This window comes from Equus przewalskii, chromosome 2, assembly GCF_037783145.1.
Source record: "Equus przewalskii isolate Varuska chromosome 2, EquPr2, whole genome shotgun sequence".
Lineage (NCBI taxonomy): Eukaryota > Metazoa > Chordata > Mammalia > Perissodactyla > Equidae > Equus > Equus przewalskii.
In genome coordinates, this window is record NC_091832.1 from 82,508,256 (window position 1) to 82,530,922 (window position 22,667).

Below are 22,667 nucleotides of genomic sequence, written 5' to 3' on the forward strand. Positions count from 1 at the left end.
ATAATATTTTGAAAGAAGTGTTTTTTCTAAGCAGTAGGTCTCAGCAGTGGGCTTAAAATATTCAGTAAACCATGTTGTAAACAGATGTGTTGTCATCCAGGCTTTGTTGTTCCATTTATAGAGCACAGGCAGAGTAGATTTAGCATAATTCTTCAGGGCCTAGGGTTTTCAGAATGGTAAGTGAACGCTGTCTTCAACTTAAAGTTACAGGCCGCTTGAGCCCCTAACAAAAGAGTCAGCCTGTCTTTTGAAGCTTTGAAGCCAGGCATTGACTTCTCTTCTCTAGTGATGAAAGTCCTAGATGGCATCTTCTTCCAATATAAGGATGTTCCATCTATATTGAAAATCTATTGTTTAATGTCGCCACCTTCATTAATTATCTTAGCTAAATCTTCTGGATAACTTGCTGCAGCTTCTACATCAGCACTTGCTGCTCCACCTTACACTTCTATGTTATAGAGATGGTTTCTTTCCTTAAAATTCATGAACCAACCTCTGGTAGCTTTAAACTTTTCTTCTGCAGCTTCCTACCCTCTCTCAGCCTTCACAGGATAGAAGAGAGTTAGAGCCTTGCTCTTGATTTGGCTTTGCCTTAAGGGAATGTTGTGGCTGATTTGATCTTCTATCCAGACCACTAAAACTTTCTCCGTATCAGGATTAGGCTTTATGCTTTCTTATCATTCCTGTGTTCACTGGAGTAGCATTTTTAATTTCCTTTAAGTACTTTTCCTTTGCATTCACAACTTGGCTAACTGGTGCAAGAGGCCTAGCTTTCAGCCTCTCTTGGCTTTCAACATGCCTACTTCACTAAGCTTAATCATTTCCAGCTTTTGATTTAAAGTGAGAGATTTGAGACTCTTCCTTTCACTTAAACACCTAGAGGCCATTGTTGGGTTGTTAATTGGCCTAATCAATATTGTTTTATCTCAAGGAATAGGAAGGCCCGAGAAGAGGGAGAGAGAGAGATGGGGGAACAGCCAACTGGTGCATCAGTCAGAACACATATAACATTCATTGGTTAAGTTCACCATCTTTTATGGTCACAGTTTGTGGCCCCAAAATGGTTATAGTAGTAAGATCAAAGATCACTGATCACGGATCACTATAACAAATATAATAATAATGAAAAAGTTTGAAATATTATGAGAATTATCAAAATGTGACAGGGAGGCATGAAGTGAGCAAATGCTATGGGGAAAAATGGCGTCGACAGACTTGCTTGATGCAGTCTTGCCACAAACTTAATTTGTGAAAAATGCAATATCTGCTAAGTGCAATAAATGAGGTATGTGTGTACTACATTGTCTCACAGGTTTCTAAAGGTTTGTTAATTTTTCTTTCATCTTTATTTTCTCTGTTCTTCAGATGGGATAATTTCTATTAATCTCTCTTGAAGGTCACAGATTCTTTCTTTTGCCATCTGAATCTGCTGTTAAGCACCTCTTGTGAATTTTTGATTTTGCTTAATGTACTTTTCAACTCTAGAATTTCCATTTGGTGCTGTTCTATAGTTTGTCTCTATTGAAATTTCCTAATCGCTAACTCATTGTTAATCTGTTTTCTTTTAATTTTTTAAACATGACCTTTTTAAATTTGTAGAACATATTTATTACATATCTTTTGAAGTCTTTGTAAAATCTAAACATTTGGGCCTTCTGAGTCATTTTTGATTGACTGCTTTTTTCCTGATTGAGTCACATTTTTTTTGTTCCTTTGCATGTGTAGTAATTTTGGTTGAAAACTGAGCATTTTGGATAAATTTTATAGCAACTCTGGACTGTGTTTTGTTTTTCCATGTGTTATTGGTTTTTTGTTTTTTTGTTTGTTTTAGTAATTTGCCTTCTCCAATCTCCATGTTTTGTCTTCTCCGTAGTGTGCAGCTTCTGGTTTCTCTGCTCATTATTTTTTATTATATTCTTTCTTTTTCTTTCACCCGCACTCCCTCCCTCCCTTTGTTTCTTCATTCCTTCCTTCCTTCCCAGGAGTCTTAGGGTTGCCTGTGTTTCTACATGTCTTAGATGCCAACCAATGATTTAGGTAGAAGTGTGATTAAATACCTTAGGCCCATAAGGTCCACACTCTCTCATGATCTGTGTGTGTTTAGGAATTGCATTTGAAGTTATGTCTACTTCTCTAGTCTCCCTTGGCTTTCTCTTTTCAGTCAGCTGCTCATGTCTCTCCTATACATATGTACCTTCCCAGTCAGCTGGGTATTTGTGGAGAACTTAATCTCAGTCCTTCTATGACTCTCACTTTTAGCATCTGCCTGTTAAATTTCTTTCTGGTCTGCTGTTAACTGTTAATTTTGACTGCTGAAACATTGATTGAGCAAGGCTGCAAATTTTCCCCTTTTGTTTGTAACCCAGTCTGCCGCTTTCACCTGGAAAACTCCGATTTTCATTCCTTACCCTGAATCAAGTCTGCCCCTCTGAATGTAACACTGTTGCATTTTGCTGTGAGCCCTACGCTGGTAAAACTATATTTCTCACCAACTAAACTGAGGTAGTGGTTTAGGAGTTAGCCCCATCAACAAGGTCACTGCCTCTTGGTTTTCTTACCTCAATCTGTATCAGTTTCTCAAGCATAAATGCTTCTCAATTTGTTCTTTCTCTGGTTGATTTCCACTTTGCTAATGGTTCCATGTGAAAAATTTTTTTAACTTTTTTTTTTTTTTTTTGTGAGGAAGATCAGCCCTGAGCTAACGTCTGCTGCCAATCTTCCTCTTTTTGCTTGAGGAAGATTGTTGCTGAGCTAATATCTGTGTCAGTCTTCCTCTATTTTGTATATGGGATGCTGCCACAGCCTGGCTTGAAGAGTGGTGCTAGGTCTCTGCCTGGGATCTGAACCTGTAACCCCTGGTCACCGAAGCTGAGTTCACGAACTTAACCACTATACCACCAGGTCGACCCCCTCCATGTGAAAGTTTTGTTTAGTGTTTTTTCTTTCTTTTTTTCGAGGGAAGATGTTGACTGCCCTGTTGGCATTAGTAGAAGTCATTCCCCCTAATTTGTTTTGGTAGTATGTTTTAAATTTTGGTACTTTTTCAGTCTTTTATTTGTTACTTGTAAACAAATGAAAAGTCTGTAACTTAGACTAATATATGGAAATGTGATTAGTCTCATCTAAAATATATGTGGTTCAGTTACTTTTAAACACGAGATAAAGAGATTTATTAAATATTTATATTAGTTATATAGGTTAAAAATAACTTGGAAATGATGAGTAGTTCCTTTAATCTCATTGGAATTCTGTGGAAATAGACCTTGGGTCCAAAAATTCAGTATGAAATTTTCTAACTTGTGGCTCTTTTTCTTTTTCTTTCCTTTTTTTTTATATGATTTAAAGAGAGAGAGGAAATCCATATGGAGTATTGCTACATAATTTCATTGTCTGTTTTTGGATACATTGATATCTAATATATATAGTACCATAATTTTTAAAGGCCAACATGAAAAGAGCAGAGGTGGATTTAGTGACGCTTTCTTATTAACTGAAAGTCAAACGGTGTATAACATAGGTTCAAACTGAAAAAACTGGAGAAAATTGGAGAAAGGGTAGTCTTTGTTGGTACGAAATAAAGGAATGCCAGACTGCAAAAGTAGCATTTCCAAATTATAAGTGGCAATTTAATTTCCATCAGATGACAGAAATTTCTACATTTATTTGTTAAACATGAATTAATCTCTACCATCACATCATTTAAATATTATCTTAGATATCTTGGAGCACTTATCTTCATTAGAATTGACTGTGTTTTCTGATTCAGTGTCAGTTACATCATATGCCCTGCTTAGATTTTAAGTTCTAAATTTTTAATTTTTGGCGTCTAGGTTAATGAGCTTTTATTGTATCTTCTAATATCTGTAAACAGATTGAAATAATCTGTAACTATTGAAATTATTCTTTCTAGTTTTTCTATTACCTGAATACTATTTCCTTCATTGAAAATGTGATAGTGTACATGCCACAGTACATTCAAATTTAAAAGATAGACATATATAGAATATCTATACATATTTCTTTATATGTGTATAATCAGAGTGCAATAGATTACATGAAAATATTCCCCAATTTTATTAGTACTCCTTATGGGTTACCACATATTATCTTTTTTATTTTTTGTTGTTAGCGCCGTCAAGTCAATTCTGACTCCTAGCAACCCTGTGTATATCAGAGTGGAACCCTGCCCTGTCTTCTTCTGCCATCCTCTCACCTTCCACCACTATATCAGACAATGCTCTCCTGCTATTCATAGGGTTTTCATGGCCAGTTTTTTCGGCAGTGGGTGGCCAGGTCTCTCTTAGTCTGGCAGCTCTGCTGGAACCTCTCCACCATGGGTGACCCTGCTGGTATTTGCAATATCGGTGGCATGGCTTTCAGCATCACAGCAACATGCAGCCACCAAAGTATGTTAACTCATGGAAGGGTGGTGTGGTTTTCTGACCGGTGGACAAACCCGAGTGGCAGCAGTGAGAGTGCTGGATCTTAACCACTAGATCACCAGTGCTAGTTTATCTTCCTTATACTTTTCTGTGTTTCCAATAGAGAAATGTACATGTGTTTATAAATTTTTTTATAACTAGGAAAATATATAAATGTCATTGAAGCAGTCTGGGATTTTTCTCCTGTTATATAAGGAATATTTTTTGTATTAAATAGGGACTAAACTTTGAGCAAATAGACTCGCTTAAGTTTTACAAAATTTAGTGGTTATGTGTAGTAGATCAAATAAGCTAATTGGATTCTGCTTTAGTGAGAAAGGTTCAACATTTAAAAGTTGTTGTAGAATAAATAATAGGCTTATAGATCTAATTCAAGTCGTTTTTGTCTTTCATGTTAGTAATCCTAATAAAACTTTTGGAAGTGATTAGACAGTTGTATTTGGAGCTCATCTTTTGATGAAATCATTGTGATTTTAACCAAAGATATTTGTTAATTTAAGCTATAGCAAACAGATTTTTGCTATGTTAAAATATTTTAGAGTGTTGCGGTTTTTAAACCAGTGTTAAACTTCTGTTAATATTTCTTTTATAAACAATTAATATGACTTTTATTTTACTTAATTGAAATCATTGAAGGCAAGAAATTTATAAATATATTGGTATTAGCCTAATGATAGACTGTTATAGTTTTGTTAATACAATTTGAATTAAGAAATGACTAGTTTCAGATGTCTCATTTTATGAGATTACAATGTGTTATGAAATTAGATGCTTTTAATTCATATTTTAAGAGGAAACAAACATCTGTTTCCTTTTCTGAGGATCCTTCTTTTTTTGTTCATAATTCTTTTTTTTTCCAGATAGTTATTAAACAGTAAAATTTTTATCTAGAAAGATACTTGATAATGTTAATATTTTAAAACAGTCATAAAAGTTTCCAATTTTTTTCAAAGTGTTTGTGAAGAAAGAAATGCTATAATGAATCAGTTGAACTTTGTTTATAAAACTCAAATTTTTATTATACTCAAATTTTGCTTTTACTCAAATCAGTGGCCTATGGCTGAATGGCCTCAGAGGTTTTTTAAAAAGTTAATTTATACTACTATATAACTTTTGAGAATTGAATGTGAAATTTATTTTTAGGTATCTTTGTTCTTTAAATCTTTTTACTTTTGTAATTAGTTTTGGTTATCATTTATTACCTGTTGTCGTTATTATTCATTACCCTCTTCCCTTGCTTTGCATGGTGAGAATTATATACAAATTTAAATATATGTGACCATTAAATGATAATTTCTATGTATTGACTTAAAAAAAGATGTTGATAACCTCCACAGGGTATTGGTAAGCCTGTAGTAGAGAAGAAATATATCTCCAAGCTAGCTTTATGCCATATAGCATGGAAAAGTCACTGTAGTTCCTAAATATTCCAATTTGTTCTCATTTCTTAGTCTTCATTAAAAGGAACAATAACTAGTGTGAGACAAGCAGATTTTTTTAAGAGCCATTTTATGTTTACAAGAAAATTGAGATGGTTTAGAGATTTCTCATATACCCTCTGCTGCTACGTATGTATTGCCTCCTCCATTATCAACATCCCCAGTGATACAGTTGATGAACTTACCTTGATACATCATAATCACCCAAAGTCCATAGTTTACATTATGGTTCATTCTTTTTTTTTTTTCCGAGGAAGATTAGCCCTGAGCTAACTACTGCCAGTCCTCCTCTTTTTTGCTGAGGAAGCCTGGCCCTGAGCTAACATCTGTGCCCATCTTCCTCTACTTTTTTTTATATGTGGGACGCCTACCACAGCATGGCGTGCCAAGTGGTGCCATGTCTGCACCCAGGATCCGAACTGGTGAACCCCAGGCTACCGAGAAGCAGAATGTGCACACTTAACCGCTGCGCCACCGGGCCGGCCCCTGTGGTTCCTTCTTGATGTTATGCATTCTGTGGATTTGGACAAATGTATAGTGGTATGCATCCATCATTATGGTATCATGCAGAGTCTTTTCACTGCTCTCAGATGTGTCTTTTGCAAGTATTTTCTCACAGTCTGTCTTGTCTTCTAATTCTCTTGATATTTTCTTTTGTAGAGCAGAAATTTTTAATTTTAATGAAGTCCAACTTATCAATTATTTCTTTTGTGGATTGTGTCTTTGGTGTTGTATCCAAAAACACATCACCATAACCAAGGTCAATTAGATTTTCTCCCATGTTGTCTTCTAAGAGTTTTATAGTTTTGCATTTTATGTTTAGGTCCATTTTGAGTTAATTTTTATGAGGGATGCGAGGTCTGTGTCTAGATTCATTTATTCGCATGTAGATGTTCAGTTGTTCCAGGATCATTTGTTGAAAACAGTATCTTTGGTCCATTGTATTGCCTTTGCTTCTCCTTTGTCAAAGATTGGTTGACTATATTTATGTGGGTCTTTTTGTAGGCTCTCTTTTCTGTTCCATTGATCTCTTTGTCTATTCTTTTATTAATACTACACTGTCTTGATTACTTTGATTGTAGCTTTATAGTAAGTCTTGAAGTCACATAGCATCAGTCTTACAACTTTGTTCTCCTCCTTGAATATTTTATTGACTATTCTCGACTTTTGCTCCTCATATAAACTTTAGAATGGTTTGCTGTTATCTGTAAAATAACTTGCTGGGATTTGATTGCAATTACATTGAATCTATAGGTCAAGTTGGGAAGGACTGGGATCTTGAGATACTGGGTCTTCCTATCCATGAACATGGATTTTCTCTCCATTTATTTAGTTCTTTGATTTTGTTCATCAGTTTTGTAGTTTTTCTCGTATAGATCTTGTGTGTATTTTAGTTGGTATATACATGAGTGTTTCATTTTTTTGGGTGGTAATGTAAATGGTATTGTGTTTTTTTATTTTTAATTTTTTTAAAGCTTGGCATATGAGCTAACAACTGTTGCCAATCTTTTTTTTTTTTCCTGCTTTTTCTCCCCAAATCCCCCCAGCACATAGGTGTATATTTTAGTTGTGGGTCCTTCTAGTTGTAGCATGTGGGACACCACCTCAGCATGGCCTAATGAGTGGTGCCATGTCCACGCTCAGACTCTGAACCAGTGAAACCCTGGGCTGCTGAAGTGGAGCGTGTGAACTTACCCACTTGGCCACAGAGCCGGCCGCTGTTGTGTTTTAAATTTCATATTCCACTTGTTCATTGTTGATATATAGGATAGCAGTTGACTTTTGTGTATTAACTTTGTATTCTGCAGTCTTGCTATAATTACTTATTAGTTCCATGACTTTTTGGTCAGTTCTTCTAGATTTTCTTGATAGAACATCATGTCATCTGTGAACAAAGACAATTTTGTGTTTCTTCATAATCTCTATACCATTTATTTGCTTTAGCAAGAACTTCCAGTGTGACGTTGAGATGGAATGGTGACAGGGGACATTCTTTCCTTGTACCTGATCTTAATGGGAAGGTTTCAAATTTCTTCCCATGAAGTATTATATTATCTGTAGGTTTTTTATAGGTAGTCCTCATCAACTTGAGAAAGTTTCCTTCTATTCTTATTTTATTTAGAGTTTTTAATATGAATGGGTGTTTGATTTTGTCAAATGCTTTTTCTGCTTCTACTGATATGATCAGTAATTTTTCTTTCTTATCTGTTGATGTGATGAATTATATATATTAAATGCATTTCAAGTGTTGAACCAACCTTCCATACCTGGGATGAATCTCACTTGGTCATGGTATATAGTTCTTTTTACACTTTTTTGAATTTCATTTGCTAATATTTTGTTGATGGTTTTTAAATCTTTATTAGTGAGAGAGATTGGTCTGTAGTTTCCCTCTAATGTCTTTTTCTGGTTTTGGTGTAAGGTAATGGTGTCTCATAGAATGAGTTAAGAAGTATTCTTTCTGCTTCTATATTCTGAAGGAGGTTACAGAGAACTGGTATAATATCTTCTTTAAATACTTGATAGCATTAATCAGTGAACTCATCTGGGCTTGGTACTTTGCATTTTGAAAGGTTATTAATTATTGGTTCAAAATTTTTAGTTGATATAAGCCTATTCAGATCATTTATTTTTTATTGTATGAGTTTTGGATATTGTGTCTTTTAAGGAATTGTTCCATTTTATCTATGTTTAGAATTTGTTGGCATAGAATTATTCATAGTATTCCTTTATTATCCTTTATATGTCCATGGGATTTGTAATGATATCCCGTTTCATTTCTGATATTAGTTAAGTGTGTCTTCTCTCTTTTATCTTTGTTAGCCTGGCTAGAAGCTCATTGATTTTATTGATCTTTTTTCAAAGAACCAGGTTTTGGTTTTGTTATTTTTCTCCATTGATTTCCTTTTTTCAATTTCATTGATTTTTACTCTAACACTTGTTTCTTTTCTCTTGCTTACTTTGGATTGAATTTTCTCTTCTTTTTCTAATTTACTAGGGTGGAAACTTAAATTATTGATTTTAGATCTTCTTTTCTAACATATGCATTCAATGCTATAAATTTCTCTGTAAGCCTGCTTTCACTGCATCCCACAGATTTTTATAAATTGTGTTTTCAGTTTTCTTTTTTTAAAGATTTTATTTTTCCTTTTTCTCCTCAAAGCCCAACAGTACATAGTTGTATATTTTTAGTTGTGGGTCCTTCTAGTTGTGGCATGTGGGTTGCTGCCTCAGCATGGCTTGATGAGCGGTGCCTTGTCCGTGCCCAGGATCCAAACTGGCAAAACCCTGGACTGCCAAAGCGGAGTGCGTGAACTTAACCACTCGGCCATGGGGCCGGCCCCTTTCATTTTTCTTTTGTTGAAAGTGCTTTTAATTTTTCTTGAGATTTCTTCTTTGAACTACATGTTTAGAGTTGTTATTTAATCTCCAAGTATTTTGAGATTCTGCAGCTCTTTTTCTGTTACTGATTTCTAGTTTAATTCCATTGTGGTCTGAGAACAAACATTACGTAGTTTCTAATGTCTGCATTTGTTTAGGTGTGTTTTATGGCCCCGAATGTGGTCTACCTGGTGATTGTTCCATGTGAGCTTGAGAAAAATGTGTATTCTGCTGTTGTTGGATGAAGTAGTCTATAGAGGTCAGTTATATCTAGTTGATTGATTGTGTTGATGAGTTCAGCTATGTCCTTACTGATTTTTTTGCCTCGTTTTTCTCCCCAAAGCCCCCCCGGTACATAGTTGTGTATTCTTCGTTGTGGGTTCTTCTAGTTGTGGCATGTGGGACGCCGCCTCAGCATGGTCTGATGAGCAGTGCCATGTCCGCGCCCAGGATTCGAACTAACGAAACACTGGGCCGCCTGCAGCGGAGCGCGCGAACTTAACCACTCGGCCACGGGGCCAGCCCCATGGATCTGTTCATTTCTTAGAGAGAAATGTGGAAATTTCCAACTATGATAGTGGATTCATCTATTTCTCCTTGCAGTTCTTTCGGTTTTTGCCTCACATAGTTTTAGGCTTTGTTGTTAGGAGCATACGCGTTAAGGACTGCTATGTCTTCTTGGCTTATTGACCCCTTCATCATTATGTAAAAGCCCTTCTTTATCCCTGATAACTTACTTTGAAGTCTGCTCTGTCTAAAACTAATGTAGCTACTCTTGGTTTTTGTAGATGAGTGTTGGCATGGCATATTTTTCTCCATTCATTTAATCTATGTGTGTCTTTATATTTAAACTGAGTTTCTCGAAGACAACATATAGTTGATAAGCAAGCTTTTAAATGTCAGAAATGTGTATTAAATTCACCCAGATCTTACTTGAAATTAGATTTATAATCATATGAATGTATGAAAATACATGTGAAAATACATATATATACATATGTATATCTTAAATCATTACTTTTGATAAACATACTCAGAGTAATTCTTTTTTAATTTTAATTCATTCAGTGTTATGTATAAACTTATGGCATCAACAAGCGAAGGAATAAGAGTACAAGCTCTCAAAGCAATGGGCTATTTTTTAAAACACCTGGCCCCAAAGTGAGTATGCATGAAATGTAAAATGGGCTGTTGTATATTACTTATTTATTTTATAAATCTCTGAAATAGTGTTTGTATTCTGTGATTCCTGTAGTCTTTCTTTTCTTTATTTTTATTCATAAAATGCCATATAAATTTAATCTCATTTCTGTATATTAAAAATAAAGTGGGAACAGGGGTATGTTTGTTTTATATGAAAATTATTTTAATTTTCCATTTATTTTTTGTTCATTATGAGAATACATTTGTATAAATTGCATAAATTCTAGATACCATTGAGACTTCATTTTAGGTGGCTTGATCATCATTTGCTTCATCTGTACTGTAAAGCTGACATATTAATCTGAGTGTTTGTCACATAGTGTTTTCTGCTATGTATATAATTAAAAACTGAAACTCACATGTATTTTTCTTAGCTGAATGTAGATGTTTATATCCTACATATCGTTCCTTGTACCAGAATTGTTTTATTATAAAAATTAACAATTTTTGTGGTAGGAAAATGTTAGTAAACTGTGCTCTTTATGTTGGATCCAGCTGGCTACCTGTAAATAAAGTTATATTGGAGCAAAGCCACAGCAGTTTATTTCCTTATTATCTATGGCTGTTTTCATGTTACAACAGCAGTATTGAATTGCTGCTACAGAGAACATATGTCTGCAAAGCCTAACATATTTGCTATTCAGCCATTTGCAGAAAAAATTTGATGAACCTAGAGTTAGAATTAAAGTTTATGATCCTTCAGTTTCTAAATTTTTGCTTGGAAGTTTAATTTTGGTATATTCATCTTCACCGTATTCATTTTCTTAATCTCTTACATTTCTCCTACCTTTTCCTCCACATTGGTTTTCTGCTTAACTACTTATTATGCTTTAGATTATTCATAGTAGAGCTTAGCTCAGTGCTGATGGAGAGTAGCAACTAATTAATAAATAATTGCTCTGAAGATTTTGGTGGAGATTTTTGCTGTGCTGTGGCATAATCAGTCTCATATTTTTTTTTTTTTTTAACTTTAGATGTGCTAATATTGCGGTTTGTATTTCTCTACTTAAAGATTTGTGGCCTTATAAGTTCTAGGTTGAAAAAAATTGGGAGAGTTCCTGAGTTGGAATTTGTAAAACATTTTTGTCTCCTTCATCCAACATGCATACTAAATAGTTAATAATAAAACTCTGCATTTAATTATTTCTTTTTATGTAATCGCAGAAGAAAAGCTGAAGTCATGCTTGGACATGGATTGTTTTCATTGCTAGCTGAAAGACTCATGCTTCAGACAAATTTAATCACAATGACCACGTATAATGTCCTGTTTGAGGTAGGAATGTAGTTAGAATTTAATCTTACTAATTTCTTACTATGAAAATGCCTTTAGAATTGGGTTGATAGTCTCTAGATAAAATAAGATCATTTAGATTTGATGTACAAAGGAGATGTGGCTGCATCTTTATAAATCTATTAACCTGTGAATTATTAAACAGTGTGAGCATCTCTGTTTAAGTATTTCCTCCATTGTATTGACTATTCAATGTCTCGTTTTATAATTAACTAAAAATAGAGTTATATGTTGAAATTATTTATTTTATATAAAGCGGAAAATATTTAGCATGACGATATTGACCTGTATATTTAATGTTTATTAGTGCTGTACTTAAAGTTCATTAATAGTGATGGTAATACAGTGATTATGCTAACACAATCTATTGTTTTACTTCTGTAGATTCTTATAGAACAGATTTGTACTCAAGTTATACATAAACAGCATCCAGATCCTGATTCTTCAGTAAAGATACAAAATCCTCGTATGTATTTTATATACTTTTTGTTTGTTTTTCCAGCTTTATTGAGATGTAATTGACATGTAACATTGTGAAAAATAAAAGTGTACAACTTAATGATTTGATGTATGTATAGATTGTGAAATAATGACCACAACAAGGTTAGTTAACACATCTATCACTTGACATAGTTATAATTTTTTCTGTGTCTATGTGGTGAGAACTGTTAAGATCTGCTCTCTTAGCAGTTTTCAGATATACAGTATAGTATTGTTAACTGTGGAAACCATGTTGTATATTACATCCCTAGAAATTATTCATCTTATAACTGGAAGTTTGTACCCTTTGAGCACCTTCACCCGTTTCTCCCACTACCCCTCTTTTTTGGACTTTTAAAAAGTACCTTTTTCTACTAAGAAGAAAGTCACTGTAAAAAGCCTAAAGTTTATATTGTTGAAAACACATTGTTCGAAGAATATTTCATTACAGGCCGTGATATAATACTAGATTTGTTTGTTTGGTGTTGAATATAACTTCGAATTGCCCTTTGATTATGTGGAAACGTTTCTTAGAGGTTTTGAAGAATTATAAGATCTTGATTTAATGTATGTTCAGATTTTCAGTGAAGTTTTGATTGCACTCTTTAGTGATGTCAGGCTAGATTACATGAACCATGGAGGTAGCTTTCTTCTTAAATTACTGTCAATTTAAGAATACCAGGTTTGGAATTGAAAAATATCTACCTTCTTTATTGTTTATGAACTTAGTCTTGTTTAACAGTCTTTTCGTTTGATATTTACAATTCTTAAGCACTTGTACAAAGTTTACATTTTTCATCTTGCTTTTTAAGATTATTGATGTTAAAATAACCGGTTTGTAGAGTTTTGAAATTTAATTAAATTATGTGCTTTTGTGTAGTGAGTTGTGTTTGTAGTACTCTGTTTCACTACTAGTTTTAAAAACACGTTTCTGAAGTTTACTTTTTCTCAGCCTTCAAGGAGACATGATGTCATTGTTTTAGAGAGCAAAAAAGTAGAAAATCTTCATATATAATATAAATAACTTCATATGTAATATAAAATATATTTTATCTGGTTATGAGGAAGATGAGTTATTGAAGTAAGGATTTTAGAATGTATTATCCACATAATATTCTGGCTCAGGAAAAACAGGCAGTATGGTGTAGTGTTTAAAAACATAGGGTGCCTGCCTTTCAATCTTGTCTACCTGTCTTAATAGATGTGTGACTTTGGGTAAATCACTTAATTTCTGTGTGCCTTAGTTTTCTTATCTTTAAAATGAGGATAAGAGTAGTATCTAGCTATCATTATATAAGGATTAAATGTGTTAATGATACCTGTATTTTCTTAAAACAGTGCCTAACAATAGTGTATCCTCATAATTAGTGGTTATTATCATCATCATCATTGTAATGATTATAAGTATCATTGTAATCATTATTCAGGTAGAGAAATTTTGAATTTGTCGTTAGAAGAATTCAGAAATTGCTCCCAAATCATGATAAAGTATCTTCGTATTTGCTGTTTTGGATGTATTGCTTCAGAATCATCAAAAACCTTGGCAAAATGCTAGTTTAAAACTCCTAAATTTTAATTGGATAAAAATTTGATATATTATTTAATTTTAAATTCAAGGCTATAGCTCTTTCTGCTTTTCTTTAAAGTTTTGGATTTAAGTATATATTTTAAAGAATTTCTATTCTTAAAGCTAAGTACTAGCAATTTAGACAGTGTTATATTTAAGACCATTACAGTAGCAGTTTCATTGTTATTTGTTCAGGATATTGAATACGTTTTAATTTCTTTTTTTTAATATCTAATTTTACTTTTAAAATTGTGGGAAAAAAGTCTTCATAGCTTTTAAAATTCATGATGGTAAAAAACTGTATGTGTGTGCATAACATAAGTTTTGTTGAAGAACTTGAGAATTTATTCTCTTTTTCTGAGATTTTGATTTTAGCTATTTTTTTTTAAGATCAGTTTTACTAATTGGCAGAGATTAGGGAGAATTGTCAGCAATTTTACCAACCTTCAATTCATTTATAATTTAACTTGATTTATTATAACCTTTTAAAATTGAACTTTCCTTTTACACATTCTAACGATGAAATAAAAAAGGAATCCCTTTTGTGTTTACGGATGCTTTCTAATGAATGTATTGTCATTCTTCTCTGCAGATGATGATTTTTTTTTTCAGCACAGAAAAGAGGACGTATTCAGTAGACATTTATGCCAGGGAAAGGAAAGAAATTTCAATGTAGTGGTGATCTTCCATCATGAACTTTTTGTAGTGTTTTGGTTTTTGCTAATTTATGTATTGTCTTACAGAGATACTAAAAGTAATTGCGACCCTACTTCGAAATTCTCCCCAGTGCCCAGAGAGCATGGAAGTTCGCAGAGCCTTTCTTTCTGACATGATTAAACTTTTTAACAACAGTAGAGAAAACAGAAGGTGAGCAGGATCAGAAAGCATTTATTTGCAGTGTTCAAGTCTAGTTTTGAGTTTAAGCCCATTTTTTCTGAGAAAAATTGCTTTAAAAAACACTGTGAAATGAATTTTCCATGTGCTTTCTTCGTTAAGGGTATATAAGTAATGTACCATATGGTTAAATTGACTTCTCAGTACTACATCCTTTAATTGTTTTGAATACATAAAGGTGTTTTTTAATTTATTTTGTTTCAAACTTTTACTTTTTAGAATTTTTTCAGATGATTTATTTTTTAAGTAATTCAATATCCTCTTATAATTCTCAGGAGCTTGCTACAATGTTCTGTGTGGCAAGAGTGGATGCTTTCTCTCTGCTATTTTAATCCTAAGAATTCAGATGAACAAAAGATAACAGAAATGGTATATGCCATATTCAGAATCCTACTTTACCATGCAGTCAAATATGAGTGGGGTGGCTGGCGCGTGTGGGTAGACACCTTATCGATCACACATTCAAAGGTGAGTTTCTTTATGAAAGTGTATTTTAGAGTTTTAAATGTTGATAATTTTGAGTTTTATTCATTTAAAAGATTTTATATACTTAAAATTAAGGAGAAAAGGCAGATTATTCTCTGAAAGTGCGGTAAAATGAACAACTACAAAAGCGAATGACTGTAAAGAAATGTAAAGTATTTCCAAATTCTTCAGAATCACAATAGTTTTTTCAAATGTCATTTTTATGTTTACTTAACTTAGTAAAGTGAAATCTCATGCCACACCTTAAGGGAACTTATGTTTTCAAGTAGCCATTTTCACAGATACAGTTCTCTGAATTTTATCGTAGTTCAAAGCTTTTGAACACAAGGTGGCGCAGTATATTCAAAGATGAGAAGATATTTTAGTAATGTAGGGTGGTTGAGTAAACAGAAAAGCTCTGGCTAATGTTTGCCGCTGTCTCATGTTATAGTCATTTAAGAAATTGGTTTGGAATAATATACCAGTCTGTTTTGTTTTTTTTTTTTAACTTAAGCCAATGTAAGTTAGGTATTTATGTATAGCTTTTGTTTAAAATATTTTATGAAATATTGTAGACATACAAAGAAGTATAAAGTACCTCCCAGTGTTTGTGAAATTGGGTTCCCCATCCCAATTTTTGTCCATCATTGTTAGCCCCTTTCTCTTCCTCCAGTAACCTGAAATTTAGTGTTTTCATTATTTCTGTGTGTTCTGTATATTTTAACTATATTTATATATAACTCTAAACATTAAATAATTTTATTTTTCATGTTTATACTTAGCATAAATGGTATCATATTAAATGCATTTTTCTGCAACTTGTTGTTTTTACTTGTCACTGAGATTCATCCGTACTGACCTATGTAGTTGTATTTATTTTCTCAGTTGTATTGTATTCCATGGTATGACTTTATCCGTTTACCAGTTGATGAGCATTGTTTATACATTTTCTGTATATTGAGAAGTTTCTCTATTCCTAAAAGTGGAATTGCTGACTTGTAAGATGCATACGTTGAACATTATAAAATAATGCAAATTCTTTTCCAAAGTGGTATATCAGTTTACATTTTTGCCAGGGACGTAAGTTCTCATTGTTTCATATCACCTTATCACTTGGTATGGCTGCAGTTTTAAAAATTTGCAAATTTGATGACTTTTAAGTGCTATATCTCCATAATATTAATTTGGATTTCCTTGTTTTGTGGAAGTTCTTTATATATTCTTGGATCCTTTGCGAGTCATATTGTTTATGAATATCTTCTGCCAACTTGTGGCTTATCTATTTATTTTTGGAGTTTTATGTTTGTGTCTTCTGAGAAAATTTTACATTTCAAATAATTAATGTAAAGTTTATTAGTTTCTTTTAAGGTTTATGCTTTTTGTATCTTGTTTAAGAACTCTTTCTATACGCAGAAGGAATATAATATATAATTATTTATAGTAATTATAAATTGGCTAGAAGGAGTAAAGAAGAGAAATGATAAATTTGGTATATCTTTAAATGTTTTATTTATTGACTGTTATGGTTATTATTCCAGAATATTTTGCCATTTTATTGGAATATATTGTCATTTCCTAAATATATGTTTTTAGGTGTTTGAGTAACTTTTATTTGGAAGTACCGAAGAGTTGTTCATTCTGTCTCCTCCTCCCTCAATGAGAGGGAGGTGCATGACTATCTGCAAGGATTTACAAAAATATCTTAGATTGGAAGATATCACCCTACAGGTTTATGTTTGAGAACAATCCAGTGCCAAATAAGAAAAAGATGTGATTTTATAACACGTCTTTGTTTTTGTCACTACTTTTTGAGCTGACCAGTTTAGTCTAAGGCAGGGTCCAACCAAGCAGGGCCTGAGGGCCAAATCTGGCCTGACCTGTTTCTCTAAATAAAGTTTTATTGAAACACAGCCACTCCCACTTCCGTGGCTGTTTTCATGCTACAAGTATTGAGTATTTGCAACAGAGTCTGTATGGCCCTCAAGTGTAAAATATTTACTACTTGGAACTTTACAGAAACTGTTTGCCACTTCTTGTCTAACTTATTTTAGTTTGTGCGGATGCCCAGCTATTCTGGTTTCTGTTGTAGTGGGCAGCTGCAGTCTGGACTGATTACCTGCTAGTATTGTTTTTCCATTTACAAAAGATCATGAGAAAAACACGGTTGAGTTTGGGCCTTGTATACCTTTGGATTGGATTTCAGACATATCTGGGGGAGTTCCAGGTTATGGAAGTCCCAGTGTAAATTAGATTTTTCAGAATTTCTAAATAATGTATGTTAATTCAGTGCTTTCTTTTTTTTTAATTTTTATGTTTTTCGGATGTACATCATCTTTCAAATTCTGTATACATTACATCATGTTCACTACCCGAACACTAATTATAGTGCATCCCCTCACATGTGACCCTAATCACCCCTTTTGCCCTCCCCCCTCCCCCGTTCCCCAATGGTAACCACCAGTCCAATCTCCAATGCTATGTGATTTTTTTTTTTTTGCCGTTTTTATCTTCTACTTATGAGTGAGATCATATGGCTTTTGGCTTTCTCCCTCTGACTTATTTCACTCAGCATAATACCCTCTAGGTCCATCCATGTTGTCACAAATGGCCGGATTTCGTCATTTCTTACGGCTGAGTAGAAGTCCATCGTGTATAAACAGCACATCTTCTTTATCCATTCGTCCCTTGATGGGCACCTAGGTTGCTTCCAAGTCTTGGCTATTGTGTATAATGCCACAATGAACATAGGGGTGCAAGTATCTTTATGCCTTTGTGTTTTCAAGTTCTTTGGATAAATACCCAGCAGTGGAATACGTGGATCATATGGTAGATCTATCCTTAATTTTCTGAGGATACGCCAAACTGCTTTCCATAGTGGCTGCACCAGTTTGCACTGCCACCAGCAGTGAACAAGGATTCCCTTCTCTCCACACCCTCTCCCACATTTGTTGTTTGCAGTCTTGTTAATTATAGCCATTCTGACCGGAGTGAGGTGATACCTCATTGTAGTTTTGATTTGCATTTCCCTGATAGCTAATGATGTTGAGCATCTTTTCATATGCCTGTTGGCCATCCGTATATCTTCTTTGGAGAAATCTCTGTTCAGATCTTTTGCCCATTTTCTAATTGGATTGTTGGCTTTTTTGTTGTTGAGCTGTATGAGTTCTTTGTATATTTTGGATATTAACCCCTTATCTGATATGTGGTTTGCAAATATCTTCTCCCAATTGTTAGGTTGTCTTTTCCTTTTGTTGATGGTTTCCTTTGCTGTGCAGAAACTTTTTAGTTTGATGTAGTCCCATTTGTTCATTTTTTCTTTTGTTTCCCTTGCCTGGTCAGATATGGGACTTGAAATATGCTGCTCAGACCAATGTCATAGAGCGTACTGGCTATGTTTTCTTCTAGAAGTCTCATGGTTTCAGGTCTTACATTCAAGTCTTTAATCCATTTTGAGTTAATTTTTGTGCATGGTGTAAGGGAATGGTCTACTTTCATTCTTTTGCATGTGGCTGTCCAGTTTTCCCAACACCGTTTATTGAAGAGACTCTCCTTTCTCCATCGTATGCTCTTGGCTCCCTTGTCGAATATTAACTGTCCATAAAGGTGTGGGTTTACTTCTGGGCTCTCAGTTTTGTTCCATTGATCTGTGTGTCTGTTTTTGTGCCAGTACCATGCTGTTTTGGTTACTGTGGCTTTGTAGTATAATTTGAAATCGGGGAATGTGATACCTCCAGCTTTGTTCTTTTTTCTCAGGAATCCTTTGGCTATTCGGGGTCTTTTGTTGTTCCATATAAATTTTAGGATTCTTTGTTCTATTTCTGTAAAAAATGTTATTGGAATTTTGATAGGGATTGCGTTGAATCTATAGATTGCTTTAGGAAGTATGGACATTTTAACAATGTTAATTCTTCCAATCCAAGAGCACGGAATATCTTTCCATTTCTTTGTGTCTTCTTCGATTCCTTTCAACAATGTCTTATAGTTTTCAGTGTACAGATCTTTCACCTCTTTTGTTAAGTTTATTCCTAGGTATTTTATTCTTTTTGTTGCAATTGTAAATGGGATTGTATTCCTAGTTTCTCTTTCTGCTACTTTGTTGTTAGTGTATAGAAACGCAACCGATTTTTGTACATTGATTTTGTATCCCGCAACTTGACTGTATTCCTTTATTATTTCTAAAAGTTTTTTAGTGGACTCTTTAGGGTTTTCTAGATATAAAATCATGTCGTCTGCAAAGAGTGATAGTTTCACTTCTTCTTTTCCAATGTGGATCCCTTTTATTTCTTTTTCTTGCCTGATTGCTCTGGCTAGCACTTCCACTACTATGTTAAATAAGAGTGGTGACAGTGGGCATCGTTGTCTGGTTCCTGTTCTTAGAGGGATAGCTTTCAGTTTTTCTCCATTGAGAATGATATTTGCTGTGGGTTTGTCATATATGGCCTTTATTATGTTGAGGTATTTTCCTTCTATACCCATTTTATTTAGAGTTTTTATCATAAATGGATGCTGTATCTTGTCACATGCTTTCTCTGCGTCTATTGAGATGATCATGTGATTTTTATTCTTCATTTTGTTAATGTGGTGTATCACGTTGATAGATTTATGGATGTTGAACCATCCCTGCATACCCGGAATGAAACCCACTTGATCACGATGTATGATCTTTTTAATGTATTGTTGTATTCGATTTACTAGTATTTTGTTGAGGATTTTTGCATTGATGTTCATCAGTGATATTGGCCTGTAATTTTCTTTTTTTGTGTTGTCCTTGTCTGGTTTTGGTATCAGGATAATGTTTGCTTCGTAAAAGGAGTTAGGAAGCCTCCCCTCCTCTTCAATTTTTTGGAAGAGTTTGAGAACGATAGGTATTAGGTCTTCTTTGAATGTTTGGTAGAATTCACCAGGGAAGCCATCTGGTCCTGGACTTTTATTTTTTGGGAGGTTTTTAATTGCTGTTTCGATCTCCTTGCTGGTGATTGGTCTATTCAAATCTTCTGCATCTTCTTGGTCCAGTTTTGGAAGGTTGTATGTTTCTAAGAATTTATCCATTTCTTCTAGATTATCCAATTTGTTGGCGTATAGCTTTTCATAGTATTCTCTTATTATCTTTTGTATTTCTGAGATGTCTGTTGTTATCTCTCCTCTTTCATTTCTGATTTTATTTATTTGAACCTTCTCTCTTTTTTTCTTGGTGAATCTAGCTAAGGGTTTGTCAATTTTGTTTATCTTTTTGAAGAACCAGCTCTTGGTTTCATTATTTTTTTCTGTTTTTTTTTTTTTTTGCTCTCTATTTCATTTATTCCTGCTCTGATTTTTATTATTTCCTTCCTTCTGCTGATTTTGGGCTTTGTTTGTTGTTCTTTTTCCAGTACCTTTAGGTGCACTTTTAGATTGTCTATTTGGGATTTCTCTTCTTTGTTGAGGTAGGTCTGAATTGCTATAAACTTCCCTTGTAGAATTGCTTTTGCTGTATCCCACAGATTTTGGAGTGTCGTGTTTTCATTTTCATTTGTCTCCAGGAATTTTTTTATTTCTTCTTTGATTTCTTCATTGACCCAATCATTGTTCAGTAGCATTTTGTTCAATCTCCACATTTTTGTGGCTTTTCTGGTTTTCTTTCTGTAGTTTATTTCCAGTTTCATACCTTTGTGGTCAGAAAAGGTGCATGGTATTATTTCCATCTTCTTAAATTTAGTGAGACTTGTTTTGTGGCCTAATATGTGATCACTCCTTGAGAATGTTCCATGGGCATTTGAAAAGAATGTGTATTCCGTGGTTTTTGGATGGAATGTTCTGTATATATCTACTAAGTCCATGTGGTCTAATGTATCCTTTAAGGCGAGTGTTTCCTTATTGATCTTCTGTTTGGATGATCTATCCATTGGTGTAAGTGGAGTGTTAAAGTCCCCTACTGTTATTGTGTTACTGTCTATTTCTCCTCTTGTGTCTGTTAATAATTGCTTTATATATTTAGGTGCTCCTATGTTGGGTGCGTAGATATTTACAAGTGTTATATTTTCTTGTTGGATTGTTCCCTTTATCGTTGTGTAGTGCCCGTCTTTGTCTCTTATTACGGTTTTTGATTTAAAGTCTATTTTGTCTGATATAAGTATTGCTACCCCCACTTTCTTTTCTTTGCCGTTTTCGTGGAATATCTTTTTCCATCCTTTCACTTTCAGTTTGTGAGTGTCTGTAGGTCTGAAGTGTGTCTCTTGTTTGCAGCATATACATGGGTCTTGTTTTTTTATCCAGTTGGCCACCCTGTGGCATTTGATTGGAGCATTTAGTCCATTGACATTTAAAGTAGCTATTGATAAATATGTATTTATTGCCATTTTGTCACTTTTTCTTTTTTTGGGGTGTTTTAGTAGTTCTTCTCAGTTCCTTTCTTTTTCTCTTGCTCTCTTCACTTGTGGTTTGATGGCTATCTTTAGTAATATGTTTGATTTCTTTTGTCTTACTTTTTTTCCTGCTTGTTATAGGTTTCTGGTTTGTGGTTACTCTGAGGATCCTATTTAATATACTATGCATATAGCAGTCTGTATTGAGTAGATAGACTCTTTAGCTTGACCTCTTTTTAAAAGCTCTACTTTTTCACTTCCCTCCTCCTACATTATGTTTTTCACATCATCTATAGTCTTTTCTTTAGTGTGTGTATATCCATTACCGTCTTATCGTTGAAATAGGTAATTTTAGTACATTTGTCTTTTAACCTTCGTATTACCTTCACAGGTAGTTGATCTGTTGCCTTTACTATACTTTTACCTTACAAATGATTTTATTGCCTTTTTTTTCTTCTTGTTGTTTTGGGTTTTTTTGACAGTGCTTTCATATACACTTTAGTTTGTTCAAGTCCTTAGGAAGGATGGCTAGACGAATATAATCTTTAAAGCTGTTATTCTTAAGGTACAGCCTGAAGACTTTGGGAACCTAGGAGACCTTTTCAGGGAGTGTCTGAGGTCGTGCTTTCTCAGCTACATGTCTATTTGAGGGTGGGGTTTTTTTCATATACTTCAACCACGAAAATATAATGCAATAGATTGAATGCAAAAGCAGGTATTAGAATACAACCATCTTGAAAAATAGTCATTCTTCAAAAAATATGTTATTTGTATTAACATGTAATGGGTTTATTGTTATTTTGAAATGAATTAATATTTGTAAAATTTCTTGGTTTTAATTTCTAATATGATGTCTTACTAGATATATCTCATATAAATTAAAGGTTTTTGGGTGCCTCAGTTCTTTTGAAGAGTCTGAAGGATCCGGAGACAAAAAGCTTGAGAACTGCAGAAGCCATAGGGTATTTAGGGCCAATAGCATAGTCTCTCTGAATTTCCTACCTACCAGAAAAAGACGTTGGACTAGGAGATATCTCAGCTACCTTTGAGCTTTTGAGCATTTATGACTAAACATTTATATTTATTTACCAATCCATTTGTGTAAGTAACGAAGAGAATGTGGGCTTTGGAGATAGGACAATCCTGAATTTAAATTCTTATTTG

At 33.8% G+C, this 22,667-nt stretch overlaps 1 protein-coding gene across 5 annotated transcripts in view; it reads left to right on the top strand.

The window, feature by feature from the left end:
• The window catches only part of LRBA (LPS responsive beige-like anchor protein), a 706,265-nt gene that overhangs the window by 135,909 nt on the left and 547,689 nt on the right, over positions 1 to 22,667 (top strand). For all 5 annotated transcript variants that reach the window (XM_070611607.1, XM_070611606.1, XM_070611608.1 and 2 more), the window contains exons 18-22: positions 10,331 to 10,423; positions 11,630 to 11,738; positions 12,141 to 12,222; positions 14,547 to 14,670; positions 14,973 to 15,165. In XM_070611607.1, coding sequence (XP_070467708.1) covers positions 10,331 to 10,423; positions 11,630 to 11,738; positions 12,141 to 12,222; positions 14,547 to 14,670; positions 14,973 to 15,165 — 601 coding nt within the window. The remainder of the gene's footprint in view (positions 1 to 10,330; positions 10,424 to 11,629; positions 11,739 to 12,140; positions 12,223 to 14,546; positions 14,671 to 14,972; positions 15,166 to 22,667) is intronic.